The following is a 25,082-nucleotide window of genomic DNA, read 5'->3' as shown; positions in this document are numbered from 1 at the left end:
AAAGTGGCCTCCTGAGGCACTGTTTCCAAAGCTTTCAGAGTAAGGGCAGGAAGAGTATTTGCTGCTCGTGCCTAGTCCGTTCTGCACTGCAGCGCTTCCCCCCACACACAATAGGCATTCTTTCTGGTGTCTGGGTAGAGGTGTGTTTGATGTCCCATGAGCAGAGGAGCAGTTTGGGGAAGAGCGTCCCTAGCAAAAGAACCGAGGAAGGATGGAAACTTGGGGAATCCTGTCAGCAAAGATCTTAAAGCTGTTCTTCTCTTAAAAGACGAGCCTGCCTTTACTTTGCTTTTAATACCGAGTCAGAAGGTGACAAAGACCATCTTGACGCCCTACCCCTTTATGCATTGCTCTCCACAGCTCAATGAACTTTCGCAGCAGCTGGAGATGGAGTCTGGAAAATGCAGGCAGCTAGAAGCACAAAATTGCGACCTGCAAGAAGAGCTGTCTGCTCTCCGTGGGTCTCAGGAAAAAATGGAGAAGAGCAATGGCCAGCTGCAAGAAGAGGTGGCATGCATCAAAGCTCTTCTGAAGACTTACAAGGTGGGTCACAGGCAAAAGCAACAGCATGAGACAGAGATAAGAAAGAGCCTGACAAGGAACAAGTGCTCGGACCAGAAGTCGCAGGTGATGTTTGTATTTGGGGTCTTGCCCCTCATTCTTTCTGTGAGGCGTTGTTCTCCACAGGCACAGAAGTCCCTGTGAATTGTGTATGGAGCCTTTGGAAAAGGCTTACTTTCTCTTCCAGACTAAAATGAATGGTTGACCTGTGGGAGTTTCCAGCTTCTGCCTTCACTGCTGGTGGTAGTGAGGAGGCAAGTGGCCTCCCCTTAGTGAGGCTGGGCCCTTGAAACTGGGTATGTGTGACTGATGGGGGGATGGTTCTCTTCTTCTTTGTGGTGATGGAAATTTCATTATCTGCTTCAGACACAGGCAGCCTCTCCAGACGTGCAAGAACTGACAAGATCCCCTCCTTGCACTTCGCTGGGAAAGAGCCCAAAGCACAGAAGCAGAGATGCTGACTCTGAAGAGGAGGATGTTAGGGAAAAGACACCACAAGATCATACTTTTCCATATGAGTCCATGCAGGAAAGACTGGAAAATTACAGGTACTACTATCTGGAGGAAGTAAACCTCAGAAGATGCCTACAAAAGGACCTCAAAAGGTATGTCTGGACGTTTTTTGGAGTGAGAGCAAGATGCTGCTTTTTCCCTGTACGTTTTCTTCCCAACATCCCTTTTTTTTGTCTGGTCAGCATTATGTCAGTAAATATGCCTAAAAAGGCATATTGATAAAAGACTCCTCTGCAAACCTTCCTCTTTTTTAGAACTGCCTTCATAATGCTTCAGTGTTCCCGCAGTGCCATCACTGGTCGTGGCATTACAAAAGCATTTTTGAAGTTGGCATCGTCTTAACATGTGGTCTTCTGGCCACTCTGATAATGTGTTCCTCATTGTAACGTTCTCTGCGATATAAGGCAGAGAAGCGAAATTGCCTGTCCTATTGTCCTGTCTGCAAACATGAATGCTTGAATAATATGGGCCTTCTAGAGAGCAGAATCTCTGAATCTGCTGATTCAATCTCTCTGAATTTTTCAGAACTCGTCAGAAACTAGCTGAAGTCAAAGCTCAGCTCCACCAGAAGCACCACTGAAGCCTGCGTGGCTCAGGTCAGCATTCATAAATGTTATTCTCAACCCCTCTTAAAGCATATCTGTGAGCAAGCTTACGCTTCTGAGCCTCAAGTTAGAATCCCTTTGTGGTTCCAAAACACACCTTCTTTATGCTAAAACAACTGCTAAGCATCAGAAGAGTACACAACTGTATGGGGGCGGGCTGAAGACCTCTGGTCATTGCGGGGTGTGCAAAATACAGAGTGCCCTTCTTCTTCTGCAAAGCCGTAAGGGAAAGAGTGAAGGGAAAGAAAGGGAGAATAGACAAAATAACCGTACAAATGGTAATAGGAGAACAGGCACCAGACAAAGACATGCCGCACTGAAGGCTGCGTTAGGGCCTGGTTGCAGCAAGAAGATGTTTGCCTTTTCAAAGGCAGATCCTTTTCAACGTTTTCAAGGTGAATGCGGAAGCTGTATTTTAGGAGTAGTGTTCCAAAGAATGCCCAGTTTGAATGCTTAGAGAGTAGGAACACTTGAGGATGAAGAGGGCTGCAGAGGACTAGAGTCTAACACTGATGAGCAAGAGTCATTTGCAGGTTCCCTCACAACGTTCTGTGTGTAGCCTGTGGTATTTCCTTCACTAACTTCTGGAATACTGGTAATTGGAGGTGAAAAGGTGTTCCTGCCTTGTGCATTTTCTTCTTATTGTGTGTTTCCCTGTTTTCACAGCTGGATATCATTACTGATCAGATGAAGGCGGAGCAGACAAAGTCCCAGTCCAGAAAACAAGCCATAGTTCTACCAAGATGGAAGATGACTGCCAACACTTGCCTTCTGCCCCGTAATTCGGGCAGTTTCCAGGCCGTGAGCAAAAGCAGCCATTGCCCCCACCACGCTGGCAAGAACGCAGCGGTTCTGTGCAGATAACAGCCTGCCTTTAATTCCAAGTTCTGTCGCCCGCCTTGGCATTTAATAAACCATGTCACGTAGTGTGGGTCTTTGTCTGTTCCCTTCTCCCTTACGGACTTTGCTTCTCCTCTCCCATGCCCATGTGACTGTTCCCTCTGATTCCTTCTGCTCGTCTCTCTTACTGACCAGGAGCATCCTGTGAACATCAAATGTATTTTTTCCGTTGTGGGAAGCAGACCAACCCTCTTGCAGATGTGTCCTGTGAGTTACACAGTACCAAGGGAAACTCCTGGGTGAACTAGGGACAAGGGCTTGGGATGGAAAAAGGGAGAATACACAAAGACAGAGGTGTCATTTGCCTCTTGTGGCTGGAAATGGTTCCCTTGCAAAAGGGATAGCCCACGACAAGCGGGGGACCTCAACCACACTGTCCATGAGGCTGGCAGAGAGCTTTAATGCTGCGGCCAGATTTCTGAATGCAGGGGAAATGATTTGTAGGCTTCAAACCAGCATCCTCTGAGCAAGGTGTTCTCCTGGGAAGAAGACCCGGGCTCCCCCATATAAAGAGATCTTCTGCCACTCATCTGGCAAATTCAGGGAGGGCTGAAGGCAGAGGAAAACACCACCTGCGCACCCACTCCATCCAGCAATTGCCCCAATCCCCTGAAGTCCCTTTTAATAGTCTCCAGGCTTCTCTCAGCAATTTCATCACTGCCACCCTGAATTCCCACTAATGGGTAATAATCGGAGGGGGGCTAACGAGGTCAGGAAGTTTCCTGGTAATGTCCTTGACCCGAGCCCCAGGTAGGCTGCAGACTTCCCTACGGGTAGGGTCGAGCTGACATATGGGGCCCTCTGTTCCCTTCAGAAGGGAGTCGCCTACAACCATTACCCTTCTTTCCTTCTTGTTGGAGGAAGTCTTGAGGCGTGGAGTCAACTTGCTGGGTCCTTGCGGCTCCCTTGACTGCCTCCAGCGGCCTCGATGCGGAAAATCGCCTGCCCGCCGCGATCCACTCTCCGCAACAGCACGCGACTGCCTTGGACTGCAAACCTCTACGGAGGGAGCAAAAGAAGGGGGCAGGGGGAAGTTCTCATTCCCTGTGAAGGAGTTACTTCGCAAGACCCCTTGTTTGCCTGTGGAGTGACTGTGGGACACACCTCTGTGGTGGTTTTACTCAGGTGGGCAGCTGAGCTCCATCACAACCGCTCACTCACTCCCACTCCTCAAAGGGAAAAGGGGGAGAAAATACGATGAAAAGGGCTCAAGGGTTGAGACAAGAACAGGGAGTTCACTCAACAGCTATTGTGAAGGGCAAAACAAACTCAGAGTATGGAAATTAGTAAAATCTATTGTCTGTTACTTAGTAACAAGCCAGAGAAGTGAGAAACAAAGGAAAGAAACCAAAGCCAACTTCGTCCCACCCACCCTCTTCCACCTCCTCCCCCTGAGCGGCACGGGGGAATGGGGGCTGCGGTCAGTCTGAAGCCAGGGATAGAAGAATGGGGGCTTGCTTAATCATGTTAATGATTAATGATTAAAGGATTTATCTGTGAAAGCAACACAATTGACGCTCAGGACGTATGTCTTGACACTGAGCAAGGTGTTTTCCACTTTGAAATTCATCCAAATACTAGTCAAAAGACTGTGCTTATATATTGGTCAAGGCTGTGTGTGTTTAAGAACTGCTTGTGCTTTTGCAGAAGTAGATAAGGAGAATATTACTCTCCCTAGCAAAAATCATTCTAACTTTTGTATCTGTAACTTTGTTAGAATTGTCGGGTGTGATTTTTATATTTGGCACCAGTGGTATCCCACCAGTTGATCAAGTCTAACAATACAATATAAACAAGGTGCTGGTCATCACTGGTGGGACACAATCTTCGGGTGGTCACCAACGGCAAATGGCATTCTCAATACATTGTGTCACCCGATCGTAGTCATATTGACCTTAGTTGGTATGAGTCTTGTATTGTATGTAATTATACTACTCTGGAACTGGAGAATGTTATACCGCATAGCCATGCTGACTTCTTTGTTGCACGTCCATGGTATGGCATTAAGTGATCAGTACCAAGTTGGGAATCTTTGCTGCGAGTAAAAGAATTTACTAATCTTCTAGAAAGGGGGGACTGAAGCCAGGGATAGAAGATCGGGGGCTTGCTTGATCGTATTAATGATTTCTAAATAAAACAATTGTAATTATTAAAGCCAGGAATGAAAGAAAGGGGGCTTGCTTAATCGCTTTAAAATAGATATTGCTGCGTGTCTTTGCTTACTGCTGTGCAAATTAATCGAAACAAGGAGTCTTGGGGCCCCTCACAGAAGATGTTTCCTGACAAAAATGGGGAACCTGTCTCAAAAACCAGCTGAGACCGACCTTGTGGTTTGGACAAGAGCCAAGGGGCAGCTGAGTCTGTACAAAGGCACGGGGTCAACTAGTGGTGATGAAGAGGAGTTATCGGACTTCATTCCCACGACCCCCCGACGACCACCACCAGAAGGCACTGCGCAGGTGCAGATGGGAGGAGTTTATGGAAATGACTTCTTGGAGCTAATTTTAATACAAAGCGGGGATAGGTTAGGCATACGCATAAGCGTATTGGGAAACTTCATGCATATGTAACTTTTTACTGCATATAACCAAAGCAAGTTGCCGCGTTAAGGTGCGCGTGCCTTTGGGGGCTATCCTGCATGTGACCGGCGCCAAAATAAACCACATGCCTACTTTATAACTTATTTGTGTTGAGTTATAGTCTTCTTCCATGAACCAAGTCCCTGATGCTTTGTCTCCACCGCTCCTTCACGGTCACTCTCTGCCCCAGCTCCACGTGGGGTCCCTCCCATGAGATGCCATCCTTCCAGAACTGAGCAGGACTGCTGCCCACAGGCAGCAACTCTTCAAGAACTGCTCCCACATGGCTCCGTACCATGGGGTCCGTCCGTCAGGAGCAAACTGCTCCAGCATGGGTCCCCCACGGGCGGCAGCTCCCCTGAGAACCCCTGCTCCTGCGTGGGCTCCTCTCCACGGGCTGCAGCTCCGGCCCGGGGCCTGCTCCTGCGGGGGCTCTCCATGGGCCGCAGCCTCCTCCAGGCCACATCCACCTGCTCCACCGGGGGCTCCTCCACGGGCTGCAGCGTGGAGATCTGCTCCATGTGGGACCCATGGGCTGCAGGGGAACAGCCTGCTCCATCGGGGGCCTCTCCATAGGCCACAGGGGAACTTCAGCTCTGGCACCTGGAGCACCTCCTTCCCTCCTTGTCCACTGAGCTTGGTGTCTGTAGGGCTGGTTCTCACTCCTCCCTCTCCCAGCTGATGTTGTTCCACAGTTTTGTTTGTTTGTTTGTCTTCCCTTTCTTAAATATGCTTTCACAGATGCACAAACAGCAATTTTTGGCTCATCTCTGGCCAGCATCAGGTCCCTTTGGAGCCAACGGAATCTGGCCCTTATCTAACATGGGCATCTTCTGGACTCTTCTCACAGAGGCTACCCCTGCAGCGCCCTGCAAATAAAACCTTGCTATGTAAACCCAATACTCCTATAGGAAGAGATCTTCTGCCATTCCTCTGGCAAATTCGGGGAGGGCCCTCTGCACCCAGACGGTCTGGAGCACGAGGACACCTTCAGCCGCTGTCACCAACCCAGCAACAGCACTGTGGCAGCACAAGTGAAGAATGGCCCCGCAGGAGCTGGATGTCAGGGGGGACCTGTCCGCCGCCGGGAGGCGGCGGCTGCCCCTTCCTCTTCCTCCCGAAGCCGAAAATCTTCTTCATGCCGAGGTGGGGGGGCGGCAGTTAGGGACAGGCAACCGGCGGCGCTTCCCCCGGCTCCGCGCCCTGCCCGCCCGCCGCGGGGCGGCTCTCCGCATGCGCAGCCCGGCCGCGGCCGCCTCCATTTTGTGATAGCGCCGCGGGGGCTCCGCTCAACGGCTGCTGCGGCAGCGGCGTGCGGAGGGGGTTAATTGTGGGGCCGCTGATGAGCTTAATGAGCATGTCACAGTGTAAGGAGAGGGGGTTGGGGGATCTTCTTCAGTAATAGGTAGGGAAGAGTGGCGAAACCTTGCAGTAAGAAAGTGTAAGTTGTGAGTAGTGATTCAAAGATCATAAATCCAATTTCTTTAAGTGATTTATTCTTTATTGACGGCGCCGGATGCACGGGGGATCTTTCCGCCTATCGTGCATCCCGAAGTGAAAAGCCGTCCCAAATTTATACATCACAGTGATTAATATTTTATTAACGCCTATACATATTCATTATCTAACCCCGCCTACTCTCGCTTCTCATGCTAATCAGTTTTTTTGTGTCCTGCGCCTGCGCAGATCCTCTCAGTGGTCTTGGGCAGGGGTCGTCGAGCTGTGGTCGGTGGTCTCAGAGAGGAAGGCCATAAGTCTTCCTCACAGTGTACTTTTCACCCTTGGTCAGGATTCTGCTGAATTAGCTTTCTTCCTAACCGCAAGGACTGTTTTTTCTTCGAATCTTCTGCTCATTATTTTCTTATCTTGGATTCCAATGTCTTGTTCGAGATATATTGCCCGTATGTCCTATTTTGAGATACATTGTCCATACATCTGCTTCCTGCCCTACACCTAATGTTCTGTTCTCCTTTAATAGTTTCATTCTTAACCCTTTCTTATCTGGAATCGCCTCAGCTTCCCTAATCAATCCCCCCTTTTCTTTTCCCCATGCAAATTCTTTTGCATTGCATGCCCTTATCATTAGCAGTATCGCAGTGACATACATACAAATATTCCTACTACCAATAACATAACCAGATCAGTAAAAACTTGTTCTAACTATTGAAAGTTGGGTAACCATGAAGTTAACTTATTCCATATTTCCTCAAAGCCCCATGAAATGTTATCCTTACTAATCTTATACAGAAAATTTATCATGAGGCTCTTGCCTTCCTTGATCTCGAGCTTTTGACCATTATTAGTCCAAAAACAGTTAACTGCTACAGTCTGTGTTAATATAAAATTATACCAACAATCTAATTTACCTGGGCGGATACAACCTTCTTGTTGGCCACTTTTGGAAGTCGGTTTTACTAAAATCCCCGTTGCTTTCTCGTGGGCTGTTCCATTAATCATTCGGCACCCTATTTCAATTTCGTCCCCTACAGTTCTTTGGTGTATCCACCCTACCCTTCCCCTAAATTTTGCCATTCTGATAATGCATGTAAATGATCACCATTTGTTCGCCAAATAACCACAACAGCTAACTTTCCATTAATGCTCTTATCCTCCGTGGTTACGGCTTCAGACCAAGGCCACCCACCATTCTCTATCATCATAGAAGCACCTTCCAATTCTTGAATCACAATTACAACTATAAGCCACAGAAATAAAACAATTCTGTTAGCTAAATTTCTGCTAACTACATTACTAAATACTCCTGACCATAGTGTCTTCATTTCGCTTGACTGAACTTTAGTTTCAGTTCACCGTCACCCAGCGTTACTTTCCAGGGGGCTTTTGGAGCTTTCTTCACTCTCGAATAACGGATCCAGGCCGTTTGCTCCTTAATCTTGATGGCGGTATGTGTTGTCAGCAGCACCTGGTATGGTCCCGTCCACTTTTCTTCCAAAGGGCGACCTGCAAATGCTTTTACATACACATAATCCCCAGGTTTAAAGGGGTGGATTGGTTGGTCCAGCCCTCTAGCCCTGGTTCCTGAGACAACTTTAGATATTTGATCCAACTGTTTTTGGAGTCCTATTAAATAATTACCCAAGTATCCCGACCCCAGTTGCGTCAGGTCCTCCCCGCTGAACAAAAACTGATAGGGTCTTCCGTATAATATTTCAAAAGGGCTTAGATTTTCCTTTGTCCGTGGTTTTACTCTAATTCTAAGTAAAGCCAAAGGGAGAGACTGAGGCCATGATAAATTAGTCTCTTGTCCTATTTTGGCTATTTGTTGTTTGATTAGATGATTCATCTTTTCCACTTGTCCGCTTGCCTGTGGTCTGTAAGGGGTATGGAGTTGCCAGTCTACCCCTAAGACCTTACTTACTTCTTGAACTATTTGCGCACAAAAATGAGAGCCTCTATCCGAGGACATTGCTGCCGGAATTCCGAAACGCGGTATTATCTCATTCAGTAAAACCTTAACCACTTCTCTTGCCTTGTTGGTTCGACAGGGAAAAGCCTCTGGCCACCCGGAAAAAGTATCTGTCAAAACCAACAAGTATCGATACCCCCCTTTTCTTGGCAGTTCTGAAAAATCTATCTGCCATTGTTGTCCTGGATAGTTTCCTTTACTGATTATTCTGAACTTTACCCTATTTTCTGTATTAGGGTTATGATGCAAACAAATACTGCATTGCTGGGTTACTTGTTTTACCGTAGTATACAGATTTCTTCCCACCAAGACTCGACTCAGATTTTTATATAAGGTGTCTGCTCCCCAATGAGTCTTATTATGTTCTGCCATGACCATAGGCCATATTAAATTAGAGGGTAGTACAACCCTATTATCTTTCAGGTATACCCATCCATCACTCCTTGCTTTTCCTCCCAGGTCCCCAATTAACTTTTGATCTTCCTGTGTGTACCTAGGTTCCTGTCCTTCACCTAAAGTTTGTATTTTACCGTCTGGTATTAAAGTGAGCGCTTCTGCCTCAGCCAATCCGGCCACCCTTTTTGCTTCTTGGTCAGCCAATCGGTTCCCTACCTCGAAGTCAGCGGTTCCTTTTTGGTGTCCCCGGCAATGTATAACAGCCACCTTCTCTGGGTGCTTTACCGCTTCCAACAACTTCAAAATCTCCTCAGCATATTTTATTTGTTTTCCTTGGGCCGTTAATAATCCTCGTTCCTTCCAGATAGCCCCATGTGCATGCACCACACCAAATGCATACTTAGAGTCTGTCCAGATATTTACTTTCTTTCCTGCTGCTAGTTCCAATGCCCGCGTAAGGGCAATTATTTCTGCTTTCTGAGCAGACGTCCCAGGGGGTAATGGTTTCGACTCAATTACCTGTTGAGTGGTCGTCACCGCATACCCTGCTTTGCGTTGTCCTTGTTTCACAAAGCTGCTTCCATCAATATACCATGATTCGTCCGCGTCTTCCAAGGGCTCCTCCTTGAGATCTGGTCGGCTAGAATACACAGTTTCCATAGTTTCGATACAATCGTGGACCACTGGCTCGTCAGGAGCGTTACTAAGGAAAGAAGCTGGGTTCACAATGTTAGTAACCACAATTTCTACGTCATCTTGCTCCACCAGTATTGCTTGGTATTTTAAAAATCTTTGAGGGGATAACCAGTGTGCCCCTTTCTGCTCCAAGACTGCCGAGACAGTGTGTGATACCAGCACGGTTATCTTCTGTCCCATAGTGAACTTCCGAGCCTCCTGTATATTCATGATGACAGCGGCCACCGCTCGAAGGCAACCCGGCCAACCTTTACTTACTTCATCCAGTTGTTTAGAGAAGTAGGCCACAGCTCTCCTGTAGGGGCCCAGCTTCTGTGCCAGCACCCCCAGAGCCATCCCTTGTCTCTCATAGGAGTACAACCAAAAGGGTTTGGACAAGTCCGGTAGACCCAAAGCTGGTGCTCGCATTAACTCCAATTTAAGCTTCTTAAAGGCAGCCCGTGCTTCCCCCGTCCAGACCAATTTTGATTGGTTATTCTTGATGAGGTCATATAGGGGTTTTACAATTAGTCCATAATTATTAATCCATAGACGGCACCAACCTGTCATCCCTAGAAAAGTTCGTAATTCCTTAATGGTCTGTGGTTCTGGGGTACGGCAGATAGTTTCTTTCCGTTCTGTTCCTAACTCCCTTTGTCCCCCTGAAATCTCAAACCCCAAGTAAGTTACACGTGACTGAATCAGCTGAGCCTTCTGTTGAGAGACTCGATACCCATTCAAACCCAGAAAATTAAGGAGACTTATCGTCCATTGCATGCAGCTGCTCCTATTCTCAGTGGCTATCAAAAGGTCATCAACGTATTGCAGCAGAACTCCTTCGGTGTTTGGGGCCTCCCAAACCTCAAGCTCTTTTGCTAGTTGATTCCCAAAAATCGTGGGGCTGTTTTTGAATCCCTGCGGCAATACAGTCCAGGTCAATTGAGCCTTTCGTCCTGAGTCTGGATTTTCCCATTCAAAAGCAAAAAGCTTCTGACTTTCTGGGGCTAAAGTCAGGCAGAAGAGGGCATCTTTTAAATCCAGTACGGTAAACCAAACTAAATTATCTTTTAATTTAGTCAGTAATGTGTACGGGTTGGCTACCACAGGGTGTATATCTTCAGTGATCTTATTTATAGCTCTTAAATCCTGCACTAATCTATAGTTCTTCCCATCTGGCTTCTTAATTGGTAGTATAGGAGTATTATATTCAGATTCACACTCAACCAGCAGTCCATGTTTTAAAAACTTATCCACTATCCCCTTAATTCCTTTCCTGTCTTCTAATCTTAGGGGATATTGCTTAATCTTAACTGGCCTTTCCCCTGGCTTTAATCTCACCACTATTGGGGCTGCATTTTTGGCTCGCCCAGGGATGTCAGTAGCCCAGACTCCTGGGTAAACTTGGTCTAAAATCTCCGAAGGTACTTTACCGATGGGGTCTGCTTGTATCAGCGTTAAGCTTAGCGCGGTTATCAGCTTTTCTTCTCTCACCTTTAACCCCACCTTCCCTTTTTCAAAGACAATTTCCGCTTCTAATTGTTCTAGTAAATCTCGCCCCAGCAAAGACTTCGGGGATCCTGGTAAATATAAAAACCTATGTATTCCCATCTGTTTCCCTAACTTATATTTTAAAGGCCTTAGGAAAAAGGCTTTCTCGTGCTGGCCTGTAGCTCCTATCACCGTCACAAAATCCTCATCCTCTGGTATCAATTTCTGGTTTAACACAGAATAAGTCGCTCCTGTGTCAATTAAAAACTCCACTTCCTGTCCTGATTTCCCTAGCTTAATTTTAACCAGCGGATCTGCTAGGGTAGAATCCCCCGGTCCACTTCATTGGTCGGGAGATACACTAGCTACCATCAACCTGTTCTTCTCCCGTTGTTTCGGACATTCCCTTTTCCAATGACCCACTTCCCTACAATATGCACACTGATTCGGTCTCAGGGGAGGCTTTACTGACCTTCCCCTTATCCCATTCCCTCTTCCTTTTCCCCGAAAAGGTTCTTCTTGCCTCTGTAAGGCTGCAACAGTTGCCGCAGCAATAGCCCTACCCAGCCTTTGTTTCTCATTCCCTTCTCGATTCCTAAATACCCTCCATGCCTCTTCCACCAGCCTTTCTAAATCTCTCACATCCGGCTCTTTCATTTTCTGAAGCTTCCGCCTTATATCGTCCGCAGACTGACCCAAGAACAATGATACTAGCTGGACTTTACCTTCCTCAGAAGAGGGGTCTATCGTTGTAAATTTTTGCATTGCTGTCCTTAGTCAATCGAGAAATTCTGACGGGGTCTCAGTTTGCCCCTGTTTTATGGTATATAACCTAGACCAGTTTACAGACTTTGGTATCGCACTTTCCAAGGCGATCCTAATCCATTCCTGATATCTTTTTAATAACCTATAATCACCCTCATCATTATAGTCCCAGTTTGGGTCCACTCTGGGCACATATACCTCCACAGTTCCAGGTAAAACTCCTGACGTTACCTGGGTCTGTACTTGAGTTTGTGCATTCTTAATTACCAGTTGCTTTTCCGTTTCCGATAATGCTGCCAGCATTATCTCTATATCTTTCCAATCGGGATCTAAATTCTTTCCAATCAGCTCAAACCTCCGGGCCACTGATTCTGGATCATCCCGGTATCCTTTCACAGCTTCCTTCCATGAATCTAACTCAGCAGTTGTGAAAGGTACTTTTATCCGAGCTGGTCCGTTAGCCCCCATAGCCTGTCGTAACGGGGCTTGAATAACGAGCCCGACCTTACTTCGGGTTCGAGCCGTGATCGGGGTAAAGTCTCCATTCCCCCAACTCTCATTTTTCTTATCTATTCTGCCGTTTCCTGAGCTCGCCCCCACGCCTCGTTCTATTATCTGGGGCGGGAGGACATAATCCTCCATTCTCTCCTCTGACTCATTCAATTTCAAACATCTCTGCCCGATACTGCACGCTGAACAACATCTTTTCATTTTTCCTGCCCCTTCCTTCTTCATATCCTTTTCTATTGCCAGGATCAAAGGATCCTGTGGGGCTAAGTTAATTCCACACTCCTTCTGCCATTCCGGGTGGTTTCTCAAAGTGAAAAACATATCTGCGTATGACACCTCATCCCACTTTCCTTCTCTCCTTAGAAACAACATTAACTGTAGTAAAGTATTATAATTTAAGGTTCCATTCAGTGGCCATTTCCCTCACAATCCAACTTATAAAGTGGCCACCATTGAGTACAATATTTTATCAACGTTTTCTTATTTTCAGTTCTACCGGGGGATCCCCCTATATTTTTTCCAATGACTCAAGATACATCCCAACGGGCTTTTCTTCGGAATCCCACTACTCTGCTGCCCCCCCATGTTACAGTTCAGAATGTTTCTTGTTACACAATACAAGCCGGCAGCTTTCCACAATAACACCAAGATCCTAGTAACGTTATAAAGAGTATAATCAAAATCCCAAAGACAATAGCCAAGGTCAAGTTCCACATGTAAACACAACGTAATACTAACCTCGCATGCAAAGGTTATTTGTTTCCCAACAGCAACTGAGTGCTTTCCAAAAAACCAAATGCCGTCCTGCAGAAAACTTTTACTTTCCGACTTACAGACGACCCCAATTGACCGGTCAACCAAATAAACCAAAATAAAGAATATAATCACTTACAATGATGGGGTCCGTGTCTGCCTCCGCAGTGATCCGTTGAGTCGAGGAGTCCCTCCGGGAAATCCCGGGGGTACCCTAGGGAGTCCTGTTCCCAGCGGGTCCTGCGGTCCGACAGAGAAGAAGTCCCATCTGGGGTGCCAGATTGATTCAAAGATCATAAATCCAATTTCTTTAAGTGATTTATTCTTTATTGACGGCGCCGGATGCACGGGGGATCTTTCCGCCTATCGTGCATCCCGAAGTGAAAAGCCGTCCCAAATTTATACATCACAGTGATTAATATTTTATTAACGCCTATACATATTCATTATCTAACCCCGCCTACTCTCGCTTCTCATGCTAATCAGTTTTTTTGTGTCCTGCGCCTGCGCAGATCCTCTCAGTGGTCTTGGGCAGGGGTCGTCGAGCTGTGGTCGGTGGTCTCAGAGAGGAAGGCCATAAGTCTTCCTCACAGTGTACTTTTCACCCTTGGTCAGGATTCTGCTGAATTAGCTTTCTTCCTAACCGCAAGGACTGTTTTTTCTTCGAATCTTCTGCTCATTATTTTCTTATCTTGGATTCCAATGTCTTGTTCGAGATATATTGCCCGTATGTCCTATTTTGAGATACATTGTCCGTACATCTGCTTCCTGCCCTACACCTAATGTTCTGTTCTCCTTTAATTGTTTCATTCTTAACCCTTTCTTATCTGGAATCACCTCAGCTTCCCTAATCAGTAGTGCCGTGGTACGGTTGGTGCGACGTCATCTGTCTCGGGGGACGTTACCCAAGGTGGCCAAGCCTGGCAGCACTCCTCCCTGTGCTTACGAGCTGCTTCGTGCGTCTGAGTTTGTGAAAAGTGAAGAGATGGCAATCAAAACCTAATTATAGCGTGCATATTTTCTTATCGTTAGCAGTGAAAATATTTAGTATAGTACCACTTCCAGGGGAGGAGATACAGCCCTCTGAAATACTTTCTTCTCTTTCATCACTAATAACAGTATAGCTATTAAAGCCTTAATTTTCCTTTCTAGGATGAGTCTTCACAGTTTTATCAAGCGTATTTGCTTCTGGCAGTATTGCTCTCTTTGACCAAACTGGTTGATGTACCAGCCACTTCTATCAGTTGCTTATTAGCAGTGCTCTGTTGTTTCAGACCTGATCTGTAGAAGGAAGAGCTAAAATAATAATAATTAAAAAAAAAAAAACTTTTGTTGAAACTTCAGCCAAGTAAATCCAGCTTGTAAAACATAATTCTATGAGCAGCTATTTTGAGAGCATCTCCTTAATTAGCACAACCGTTTAATGGAGAAATGGAGAACAAAATGCATTTTTAGCTAGGTGTATCTGTTTTCTTCCAGATACCTTAGAAGAATTGGTAGAATTTTATTTATGAGATGGTAATATAGAGTAAACACAATCCATCCCAGTGCTCTTCCCTGGAGGAAGTGTTTTTTCTCAAGTTCTTTTTCAAGTGGCAGCATGCTCAGCCATAAAAGCATCTGGTTTGCAGCATAGTCCCCAGCAAAGACAGAGGCACAATGCTCCCTGCCAAATATCGCGTGTTTCAGAGGCTACCCCTGCAGTGCCCTGCAGATAAAACCTTGCTATGCAAACCCAATACTCCTATAGGAAGAGATCTTCTGCCATTCCTCTGGCAAATTCGGGGAGGGCCCTCTGCACCCAGACGGTCTGGAGCACGGGGACACCTTCAGCCGCTGTCACCAACCCAGCGACAGCACTGTGGCAGCACAAGTGAAGAATGGCCCCGCAGGAGCTGGATGTCAGGGGGGACCTGTCCCTGGATGTGGGTACGGTGCTGCCCTGTGCCCGGGAGAGTGTGGGGGTGAGCTAGGACAGCTGCCAGATCAACCACAGCCATGCGGAAGTAATGCTGTGCCCCTGCCAGCGGCGGGAATTAGAGGGAACGGTCAAATGAGTAGGGGAGGGGAGAAGCAAAGCCCGGAAGGGAGAAGAAGACAAAGACCTGCACTACATGACATGGTTTATTAAATACCAAGGAGGGTGACAGAACTTGGAATTAAAGGCAGGCTGTTATGTGCACAGAACCGCCGCATTCTTGCCGGCATGGCGGGGCCAATGGCTGCTCTTGCTCACTGCCTGGAAACTGCCCGAATTACGGGGCAGAAGGCAAGTGCTCGCAGTCTACTGCCATCTTGGTAGAACTATGGCTTGTTTTCTGGACTGGGACTTCGTCTGCTCCACCTTCATCTGATCAGTAATAATGTTCAGCTGTGAAAACAGGGAAACGCACAATAAGAGGGGAATGCTTAAGGAAGGAACACGTTTTCACCTCCAACTACAAGCATTTCAGAAGTTAGTGAAGGAAATACCACAGGCTACACACAGAACATCTAAAGGGAACCTGCAAATGACTCTTGCTCATCAGTGACTCTTGCTACAAAAAGACTCTTGCTACAGGCTTGGGGGAGAGTGGCTCAAGAGCTGTGCAGAGGAAAAGGATCTGGGGGTGTTGGTCGATGCTCGCCTGAACGTGAGCCAGCAGTGTGCCCAGGTGTCCAAGAAGGCCAACGGCATCCTGGCTTGTATCAGGAAAAGTGTAGCCAGCAGCACCAGGGAGGTGATTTTTCCCCTGTACTCTGCTCTGGTGAGGCTGTACCTTGAGTACTGTGTTCAGCTTTGGGCTCCTCAGTGCAAGAAGGACATCAAGGCCCTGGAACGTGTCCAGAAAAGGGCTATAAAGCTGGAGAGACCTCAGGGGAGACCTTATTGCTGTCTACAACTACCTGAAAGGAAGGTGTGGCGAGCTGGGGGTCCACCTCTTCTCTCAGGTAACTAGTGACAGGATTGGAGGGAATGGCCTCAAGTTGCACCAGGGGAGGATAAGGTTATAAATGAGGAGACATTTCTTCTCAGAAAGAGCAGTCAGACATTGGAGCTGGTTGCCCAGGGAGGTGGTGGCGTCACCGTCCCTGGAGGTGTTCAAAGAAAGGTTGGACCTGGCGCTTAGGGACGTGGGTTAGTGAGTGACATTGGTAGTAGTGTTAGTGTTGGGGAGAATCGAATGGATGTTTTATTAATGTCTCTTAGGTGATGGGTCTTAAAGTATAATTAAGCATTGCCAAATGTACTTATATTATCAATTAATCTATGTATACTGGGAAACTTAGGGAGTATACTGAACAGTCAAATGAATCTTTGAAGGGGAACCCTCGGAGGGAACAGGTACAACCTGACCTTGGATAAGGGCCTGGAAATGCTGAAATGAGTTGAAGCAGAACCAAGGAGCGGAGGGAGCATGCGTCGAGTGAGAAAGGTGAAAAGTTTAGCAGAGAGGAAGACTCCTTACTCCATCTGGACGACCACCCGGACGACCACCAGAGAGCACCACGCATGCGCAAATGGGAGGAGAGCTAATTAGAATGGAATGCGAGGCTGATGTTGCAACCTGTAATGAATATGTATACCTTACGTAATGTTGAATGTATAAATAACAGCTGGGATGTAAGGGGACTTGAAGCCAGATTTGGGCACCTGCCCCGGCTTCCAGCGCTGAATAAAGCACCTTCATATAATCACTTGGTGGTTATGTGGTTGCTACGCTAACAGTAGGGTGATGGTTGGACCAGTGATCTTGAAGGTCTCTTCCAGCCTTAATGATTCTATGATTCTATGATTCTGTACCAGTGCAGAGAACAACACTATATGGGCTGCCGCAGGGAATGTTAACTCCATCCCAGACAGACCCAGTACAACTGGGGCAGGTGCCAGCTCAACCATGGCCACAGGGAAGTAATGCAGTGCCCCTGCCAGCCAGGCACGTTCTCGATGCCTCCTGAGGAGCCCTGCCCCATCGCATGGCCCGAGATCCCCATCCACGCTGCGGAAGAACGTCAACTGAGGCACAAAGAGCTCTTAAGGCAGGAGCCAGAAAGTGCCGCAGTCACTGCTGGACTGTGGGGGGGTGTGGCCCTCCAACTTAAGAGGACACTTGTGACGCCCCTGGTGATGCCCATTGTGACACAATGTGCCACCATCGCTGAGACGCAGTGTATGTGCACCCCTGCCAGCAGGAGTGCTCAGTGCTGTTGCCTCTGCTGTGGGAGCAACAGCGCTGCCCTGGCTGGGAGCCTCGGTGCGTCCCTGCCCTGCCTGGGAGCACCAGGCCACAGCCGCTGCTCGGGGCTCGGCTCCCCTGCCCCTGCGCCTGTCCGTGTCGGACCCAAGCAGGGCCCGCAGGGCTCTGGTGGCCCCAGGTGGGCTTGTGCCCACATCCTTGCTGCAGCATGCAGAGGCTCCTGGGGCTCCTCCACCGGGGCCAGGAGCATCCGATGCCCAGCAGCACTTCCCTGTCCAGAGACAGCGATGCCCACCAGCTGCCAGAAGAGGGCCTGCACGGGCTGCACCGCGCGGCCGCCCGTGGCGACCTGGCCCGGCTGAGGCGGCACTGGTGGCTGAGGAAACGAGGCAAAAACCGTCGAGACCAGGCAAAGCGGTGAGGGGCTGGGGGGTGCGCTTAAAGGCTTGGGGTGGGATCGCTCTCCCGTGGCGTGCGAGCTTCAGCCTGGTGCCGCTGCGTACGCAGCTCTGGCACCAACCCTCCTTCTGCAGCAGGTGTCAGCAAGAGCTGAGGCGATGGAGGGCTGAGGCTGGGCATTGTCCGGCCAGGCAGCCTCTCGCCCTGAAGTCACTGGCACTGGACATAGTCGGGAGCACATGCTCCTACCAGCCCTTGGCAAAGCCTTCAGCCCCGTGCAGAGAGACGGCTGAAGCCCAGGGCAGAGTCAGGAGCACGGCAGCAAGGGCACCGCCTCCTCTGGAACCCTGGGTCAGAGCTTATGGGTGTGACCCGTTCAGTGACAAACTGGATCTGATTGATACAGCAGTGCGCGACGGGTTAAGAAGAAGGTTACTCAGAGGCATAGAGTGGTAACCAGGCTAGAGTAAGAGAAAGTGGGAACCACTAAGGAGGAGTTGTTAGGCTTGGACGGGCCTATAGAGGGCTACGCGTGATCAAAAGGAATGCACCAACCAGAAGTCTGTAACTATGTTTGCCAGCCACGTGCAGCGCGTGGAGGGGCTCAGAAAAACTATGTAAGATCTGGCATTGGGACAATAAAGGGTCTCCATTTCTCGACTATCTTGGAGCCCGTGTCGTCATTCCCTTCAAGAGCTGATCACTGAGAGGGCTTTTCCCTCTCAGCTGGCAGAGGGGAAAAATCCAGCTTTGCTTGGAATTGCTGGGGCGGCTCGAGCGCTGCTTGAAGGGTGTGCTGCCGACCGCCACTGCCCTGTCCTCTCCCTGTGGGGTTGTTTAGCAGCCGCTCGGGCATTAGCAGTTCTCTCCTGTCCTGTGGGTGATCAGCGTCAGGGCATTCACCGCCCTTCTGCCGCTCGAGTGATTGTGGAAAAACTTGGAGACTTACACTGACTTCGCACTCTTCATGGAGTTCCACAGCCTCCAAAGCTTACGTTCTGCTTGGCATTGGCAAGTGGAGACTTGTGGCCCTGCGCGTGTTCCACAGCCAGAAGTGATTTGGGGCATTGCCTGCCTGTGGAAAGCTAATTTATTTTGGTTTTAGGACACCGCTGCACCTTGCTTGTGCGAACGGCCATGCAGACGTTGTTCGATTCCTGGTGCAAGAGAAGTGCCTGCTGAACCTTTGTGACAACACTGGCAGATCGCCACTCATGATGGTATGTGGAACACGTTACTCTGCTCTAAGTGGGGCTTTATCAATTGTGCTTCCAATGACAAGTGTCTTGCCGCATTCTTCACACCGACCTGTAGAGAAACATGAAAGTTGTAATCGGCACGTAATAGGCATACACTAGCTCATCTCGGAAGACGCTCTTATCTTCCAGCACTGGGAAGCTGCTGTAGCTGTGACAGAGTGAAACACGGCACAAGTCCTTCCTTTTCTTTGTGTTGTTTGCAGGCAGTGGAGAGCCAGCATGAAGAATGCGTGGCGATTCTGCTAGAGCACCGTGCCGACCCAAACCTGGAAGGTTACAGAGGCAAGTCTGCCCTTCACCTGGCTGCCGCAGCTCCTAACACGTCTGTAGCAGAGATGTTAGTTGAGCATGGTGCACACCTTGAAGCAAAGGACTGTGTAAGTTTTGAATCTGGGCAGCACTGCTCTTTGGGAAAGGCACTTAATTCGTCTGGGTTGTTCTGACGGGGATTCTTTATCCTTTCAGGAGAGAAATACCCCGCTTCTTCTTGCCATCTCCAGCCATCATAAAGAGATGGTAAAGTTTCTTCTTCAAAAAGGAGCGAATGTGTGTGCTCGAAATTTCTTTGGAAGGTGAGGCATTGCTCCAAAGTGCATGTGGCTCTCCTTAGCATTGTCACTGGAATGAACAGGAGAAGGAGAGTCAGTGTTGTCCAAGAGACAATGGGCATCAAGTGAAACAAGAGGCCTTCCCACAGCTGCTTAGGAGAAACCCTCTCAGCATGAGGAAGGTTAATCAGGGGAGCAGGTGGCACCAGGGGTTTGAGCAGCCTCCATCCTATGAGGCTTTGAAGAGCAGAGTGGAAGAAGCCTTGAGCAACGTGCTCTGGCCTCGTGGCTGAGTCTGCTCTGGGGAGGCGGCTGGCCAGGAGCTGTCTGGAGGTGCCTTCCAGCCTCAGTCCTCCAGCACTCCCCTGTGTGTGGCTTTGCTTTCCCTGTGCTTGTAGGAATCGGGGAGGGAATTGTTTGGGGAGGAAACAGGGATTAGAATAACAACAACACAGAGCCTGCAAATGCTGCTATGTTTCATACCACCTTTTGGATGCTTTAGGACTGCTCTTACGCTTGCCGCTTCTGCTGGGGAAACGGATGTAATAGAGCTACTTCTTTCCTACGGTGCCAACATTGCTTGCGATACGGCTGTGGATTATGCTCTCCGGTCGGGACATTCTGAGTGAGTGTTTTGTACGTCACTGTTAGAGCGGCTGAGTTGTCAGAGTGTCCGTGCTGATTTGTCACCCTTTGTGATAGATGCACAAAGGCTTAACGATATCTTCAGACCTTTCTTGAAGCTGGGCTCGGTGATGTCTTCTCATAAATCACCTTCCCAAGTCAAGAGAGGATTTGGAAGTAGAGGAGAACTTCCACCCACAAGGCTTTCTTAGAAATCCCGCTTGTGTTGCTAAGCCCAGTTCCGCTCCACTGACCAGGAAAGAGGCACCTTTTCTTTCAGTGGGGATCTTACCAGTGTCCCTTTAGATAAACCCTCAAAGAGATCCCTGGTGGTGTAGCAGGTCCACCATCATGGGGAGACTGACACCGCACACAGACAGTTCTGAACTGGTTCCAAGTCAGTTGCTGTCCTAGGCAAGAGCAAGGATACTAGGCAAGGATGTTTTGGATCTGACTGCCTGTATGTTCTCTCTATCTGCGCGTAGCCTTTGCAAGAAACTGGTAGAACATGCACGCTGTGAAAAGACGGGAGAAGCTTCTGCTGGCGCTGCACAAGACACAGCAGTCCCCAGCAGATTCTGCTCTCCGAGGACTGAGCGCTTTGCACTGGCCACACTTGCTTTGGATGGAGAAGGTAGGATCCTGAAGTGTGGAAGAGCTGATGAGGACAACTAATGTGGCCTGATGTCAGACCGCTTCCCGTATTTGGGGGCAGGGCTTGACTGGCAGGGAAAAGCAGAGTGCCAGGAATGCTCACACTGTCTCGCTTCGTCCATCCCTTGTAGGTGCCCTGCCAGCTGTAGGAGCAGAGCAGGAGGAAGAGGCTGAATTGCCCTGGGATCGCAAGGTACTTTCTGTGAAGGACCCCCTGGGCTCCCATTTGGCTCGCTTACTTTGGGGCAAGTTTACCTCTGGGCTCGCTTACCTCTGTTGCTGCCTCTGCCACTTGTTTGTGACTGGGGCCCTTGAACTACTTGTGCTCCAGCCCAGCTGTTCAGTTTGCGCTGGGTTGGTGAAACTGCTGGGAGAACTGGGTCTCACTGCAGCTGGCCTTTCAGTTAGAGTTCCAGTCTAGGGAAAGCATGTTCTACATAATGAAGCAGCAAAGATTATTCCTGCTGCTTAAAATCTTCTGAGCTTCTCAAAGGGGCTGGCCGGGAGTGGACTGTTGCTTTTCACCATACTTCACCAGTGCTCCGGTAACCTTTATGTGGCAATTCTTAACGCCAACAACGAAGAGATACCAGAGAATAGCATTGAGGGCTTGCAGCTCTGCTTTCAGCGTGCATTCCTTGGCCGCGAGCATGTTCTCAGAAGCAGCAGGGAGATTCCAGGCCATGCTTAAGCTCTGGCAGAACGAAGTCTGGCTTCTGCTTTACAACTGCTGAAATGCCATTGGAGGCAACAATAGTTCTGCAGATTCCATTCTCCACTGCCCGCCTTTTTGCGTAGGTAGAAAGCCCCTGCCCAGTCTCTCAGGCTATGTTCCAAGAAGAGAAAAAACGTTAAGCCTTCCCTCTGTTTTAAGAAACAGAAACCCTCACAAAGAGCTGCTGATAGTTGAGGCTAAGAAAGATGGAGAGAGGTCCCCAGCTGTGCCTGGTGGTGGTGCACTTCCAATCCTTTGTTTCAGTCAGAAGACTGACCTAGTTGTAGAACCTAATGAGTAAAAGCACAGCTCATATTCCCATGTTCTCACTGACTTTGTCATGCTCACGGAACCCCATTTCTTTAGGATCAAGACAGACAGCTGCAGCTTGAGCTTCCTGGTGCTCCTGAAAGTCTGTCCGTGTCAGAAGCCCCACCTGAAGCTACTGAGAGCCAGCTCAGTGACACTGAGAAAGACGTAGAGCGCTTGCAAGAGGAATTGGAGATGGTTAAAGCTAAGGTATGGAAAGGCTGCACTATAGCGATAAATCCAAGGGTGGTTGTCCTTTCTCTTCCCCCTCTCTGCTGGTGACCAACACAACGGGCCCTTTGGGGAGCTTTTCACAAGCTGGAGGGACAAAGCAGTGCGTTAGGAGGCACCTTCCAGGGGGTAGGTTTGACCAGAGCAGTTTGCGCTTTCTCAAAACTTGGGTGTGCTCTGAGACACAGAGGGTGCGGCACCACTTGGGTGTGCTCTGACAACGGTTGTAAATTTTTTTTCATGTCTCTGTGTTGGGACCAGCATTGGCAGTGTCTGTGCCAGAGTCGCAGACAAAGCAGGCTGAGTTTTGTGCCAGCGTTCAGGAAATTCTGTAGAAAATCTACAGAGCTATAGGAGAGGGGTTAGTACAAAATGCAGTGAAGTAACATGCATGGGGGTTTGAGAGTGGAAGCAGTCAATTTCCCTCCCTAAAGACTAGGCTGACCACCATGGATTGATTCTTCCTTTGGTTTTGCAGGTGGAGGCATCGGAACAAGCGTGTATTGAGTCTGAGGTCTGGGTAAAATACCTGGAGACTGTACTGGAGGATAAGAAGAGAGAAGCAGCAGCTTCTTCCCAGAAAGTGCAAGGCTTTCTGGAGCCATCCTTTGGAACTGGAGCTCTCCAAAAGCTGGAAGAACGCATGCAAGGGTAGGCAGGGTAGTAAGACAGAGGGGCGAGACGCTGCTTTCTGGGACTCTGTGAACGCAGGGGAATTGCCTCGTCACATCACAGAAAGTTAATCCAGGATTTGGAAAGAAGCCTTTGCTTTAGCTTATGTTCTTGCACACTGTTCTTTCCAACTGTGTGCTCTTGTGGAGTTCCCCAATAAGGCCTGTATTTCTCTTTCAGACTCAAAGCTGGAAGTGACAGATTGGAAGCCACAATCCAGCAACAAAGCAGACTGATTGAAGCCCTTCAGAGACACCAGCAAGCCTCTGCCTCAGTAAGTCAGTGATAAACTTCCCTCTTCCCTGTGAGCTCCTGCGCCTAGCTAAGTAGTTCTGTGGGGACAAAGTAAGATGAGATTTTTCTGCCAAGCTTAGGGGAGCTGAGTTCTTGACCAGCTGTGCTGACTGTAAGCTGCTCTGAAAATCCTGCCAGTCTGTTCCCCAGCTTTCTGGTTTTGAGAGTTTTCCCATGATACTACGGCAAGTCCTACAGCACCAGGAAGTTCTTAGCACTAGAAAAATAAGGGTTCACTGGAATGCACTGGTCTAGGTATTTTCTGCTTTAGACCAGTGGTGATATTGAAGATCGCAGGCTGCACTTGAGATATACCTCCTGCGTGAGAGGTGGTAGTCAAGTTTGCACAATGCTGCACAGCCCCGACCTGACATGCCGCGCTGTCGCTAATAAAGCAGTTCCTCTTGGCGTAAAGGAGGGGCTTTTATCTGTGGCCTCTGTGAAGCAAATGATTCTTCTTGTCTGCCTGGGGAGGAGGGAGGTGAACATGAGCCCTGTACTCTACTGAGACTGGCAGGAGGGGAAGAGCGGCAGAGAGGTGTGAGGCAGGAAAGTTGCACGCAGCATGACTTTTCGCTTCTTTTTGTGCTTCTGTAGGCTCGTAATCACCCGGAGGACTTGGTAACTGCCTTTCAGTCAGCACAGACAACCGCAGACGGGCATCCACACCAGCAGGTATGGGAATGCTTTCTGTGAATGACTATTTTAGTCTTTGAATACCTGTTGGGCAGGTAGTGGGTGAAAAGACCAGGGGAGCCCTGGGAAACCCTCCTGCTTTTATGGCAGGGCACGTTCAAGGGAAGGGGAAGCCCTGCTACTCCTGCTTCCCCAGTACTGCTACCGAGTTCTGCCTAGGCTATCTGCACATACCACATGTAGATGCTGTCCCTGTGCTGGTTCTACCATGTATCGTTTCTGTTTTGAAAGCATCAGTGTCAGAGAACAGAAGAGAAGCTGGTCGAGTTGAAATGCCCAGTCGAAGTGCGCCTCGAGCAGGAAATGAAAAGCAACAGCGAACTGCGGAGAGAATGTCTCAGGTATGGCTTGTTAGCACTTTAAAGAGAGATCCCATAGAGTAGAAATCAAGCTTCATGGAGGCTGAATGTAAAAATAGGTGAGGGTAACTGTCTGTGAGCAAATTCAAGCCTCACGCTAGGTCTTACAAGGCTCTTCTGTACACGTGCCTATGGTTTTACAGAGCTGCCAAAAGAACTTCAAGTGCAGGTTGCCCTGCAATTCTCCTGGGAGGGCAGGAAGTCCCTTCTCCATTTATTCCTCCGTTCAGGTGCAAGGTGGACCCTCCAAGTGATCTGCGGCACTGGAATGCTGGTTTTTCTCAGTAACTCCTGGTCTGTCAAGCGTGTTAAAGAAGAAGCAAGCCTTCTCTATGCTGTTTATGTCTGAGAATGTGAAACAGGCTGGTAGTTCCTTCACCTCCTACCTCATTGTTTTCTTGACTAATTTGCTGCACAGGTTAAGGAGGCTTCTGAACGGAGCTCTGCAGAAACTAAGAGAATCTGAGGCCAGAGAAAGAAAGCTCATGATTAATACTGCAAGAGACATGACGAGCAGCTGCTCTGAAGGGGCCAGTGAAGCTGATAAATTAACAGCAAAGGTGAGCTCCAGATTCTGCAGGATTTTGTGGTTTCTTTTTTTGTCTGTTAATGTTCACACCTCTGTTGTTCTTTTCTATGCTCCTTCTTGTATTGTGAGACGTCTGTTCTCTCCTTCATGCTCCTTCTGTTGTCATACATAGCAGGTATTGTAGAAGGAGTCAAGTGCCCTTGTGGTGGCTCATTCTTAGTCCAAAGGCTCGTAGCATTCTCGTGGCTTCACTGCCATTAGAAGAGTTCTCTTAAATGACAGGGAATGGCATTGTGTTTAGGCAGTGTAAAATGAAGATTAAGTTTCCGGGTTTTTGTTTGTTTTTATTATTCGTTTGTGTTTGTTTTGAGGGATTTTTGTTTGTTCGTTTTCTATCTATTTATAAAAGGCAGGAACCTCCCGAGTGTATTTTTAGAAGGTAT

At 48.5% G+C, this 25,082-nt stretch overlaps 1 protein-coding gene across 2 annotated transcripts in view; it reads left to right on the top strand.

Annotated features, from left to right (window-relative positions):
• Positions 1-463: 463 nt before the first annotated feature.
• The window catches only part of LOC308194648 (uncharacterized protein), a 33,257-nt gene continuing 8,638 nt past the window's right edge, over positions 464-25,082 (top strand). The window contains exons 1-15 of one of the 2 annotated variants that reach the window (XM_080590796.1): positions 464-543; positions 928-1,166; positions 5,900-6,304; positions 18,855-18,969; positions 19,212-19,385; positions 19,474-19,580; positions 20,059-20,181; positions 20,666-20,814; positions 20,966-21,027; positions 21,916-22,068; positions 22,568-22,740; positions 22,942-23,035; positions 23,653-23,730; positions 23,983-24,092; positions 24,529-24,670. In XM_080590796.1, the coding sequence (XP_080446922.1) occupies positions 475-543; positions 928-1,166; positions 5,900-6,304; positions 18,855-18,969; positions 19,212-19,385; positions 19,474-19,580; positions 20,059-20,181; positions 20,666-20,814; positions 20,966-21,027; positions 21,916-22,068; positions 22,568-22,740; positions 22,942-23,035; positions 23,653-23,730; positions 23,983-24,092; positions 24,529-24,670 (2,193 nt within the window). In that variant the 5' untranslated portion in view covers positions 464-474. Of the gene's footprint in view, positions 544-927; positions 1,167-5,899; positions 6,305-18,854; positions 18,970-19,211; positions 19,386-19,473; positions 19,581-20,058; positions 20,182-20,665; positions 20,815-20,965; positions 21,028-21,915; positions 22,069-22,567; positions 22,741-22,941; positions 23,036-23,652; positions 23,731-23,982; positions 24,093-24,528; positions 24,671-25,082 lie in introns of those variants that run through there. The other variant, XM_080590797.1, reaches the window with a different exon arrangement.

The sequence above is a fragment of the Anser brachyrhynchus genome (genome assembly GCF_964034855.1).
Source record: "Anser brachyrhynchus genome assembly, chromosome: 1".
Taxonomy (NCBI): Eukaryota; Metazoa; Chordata; class Aves; order Anseriformes; family Anatidae; genus Anser; species Anser brachyrhynchus.
This window is presented reverse-complemented; position numbering and strand designations above follow the sequence as displayed.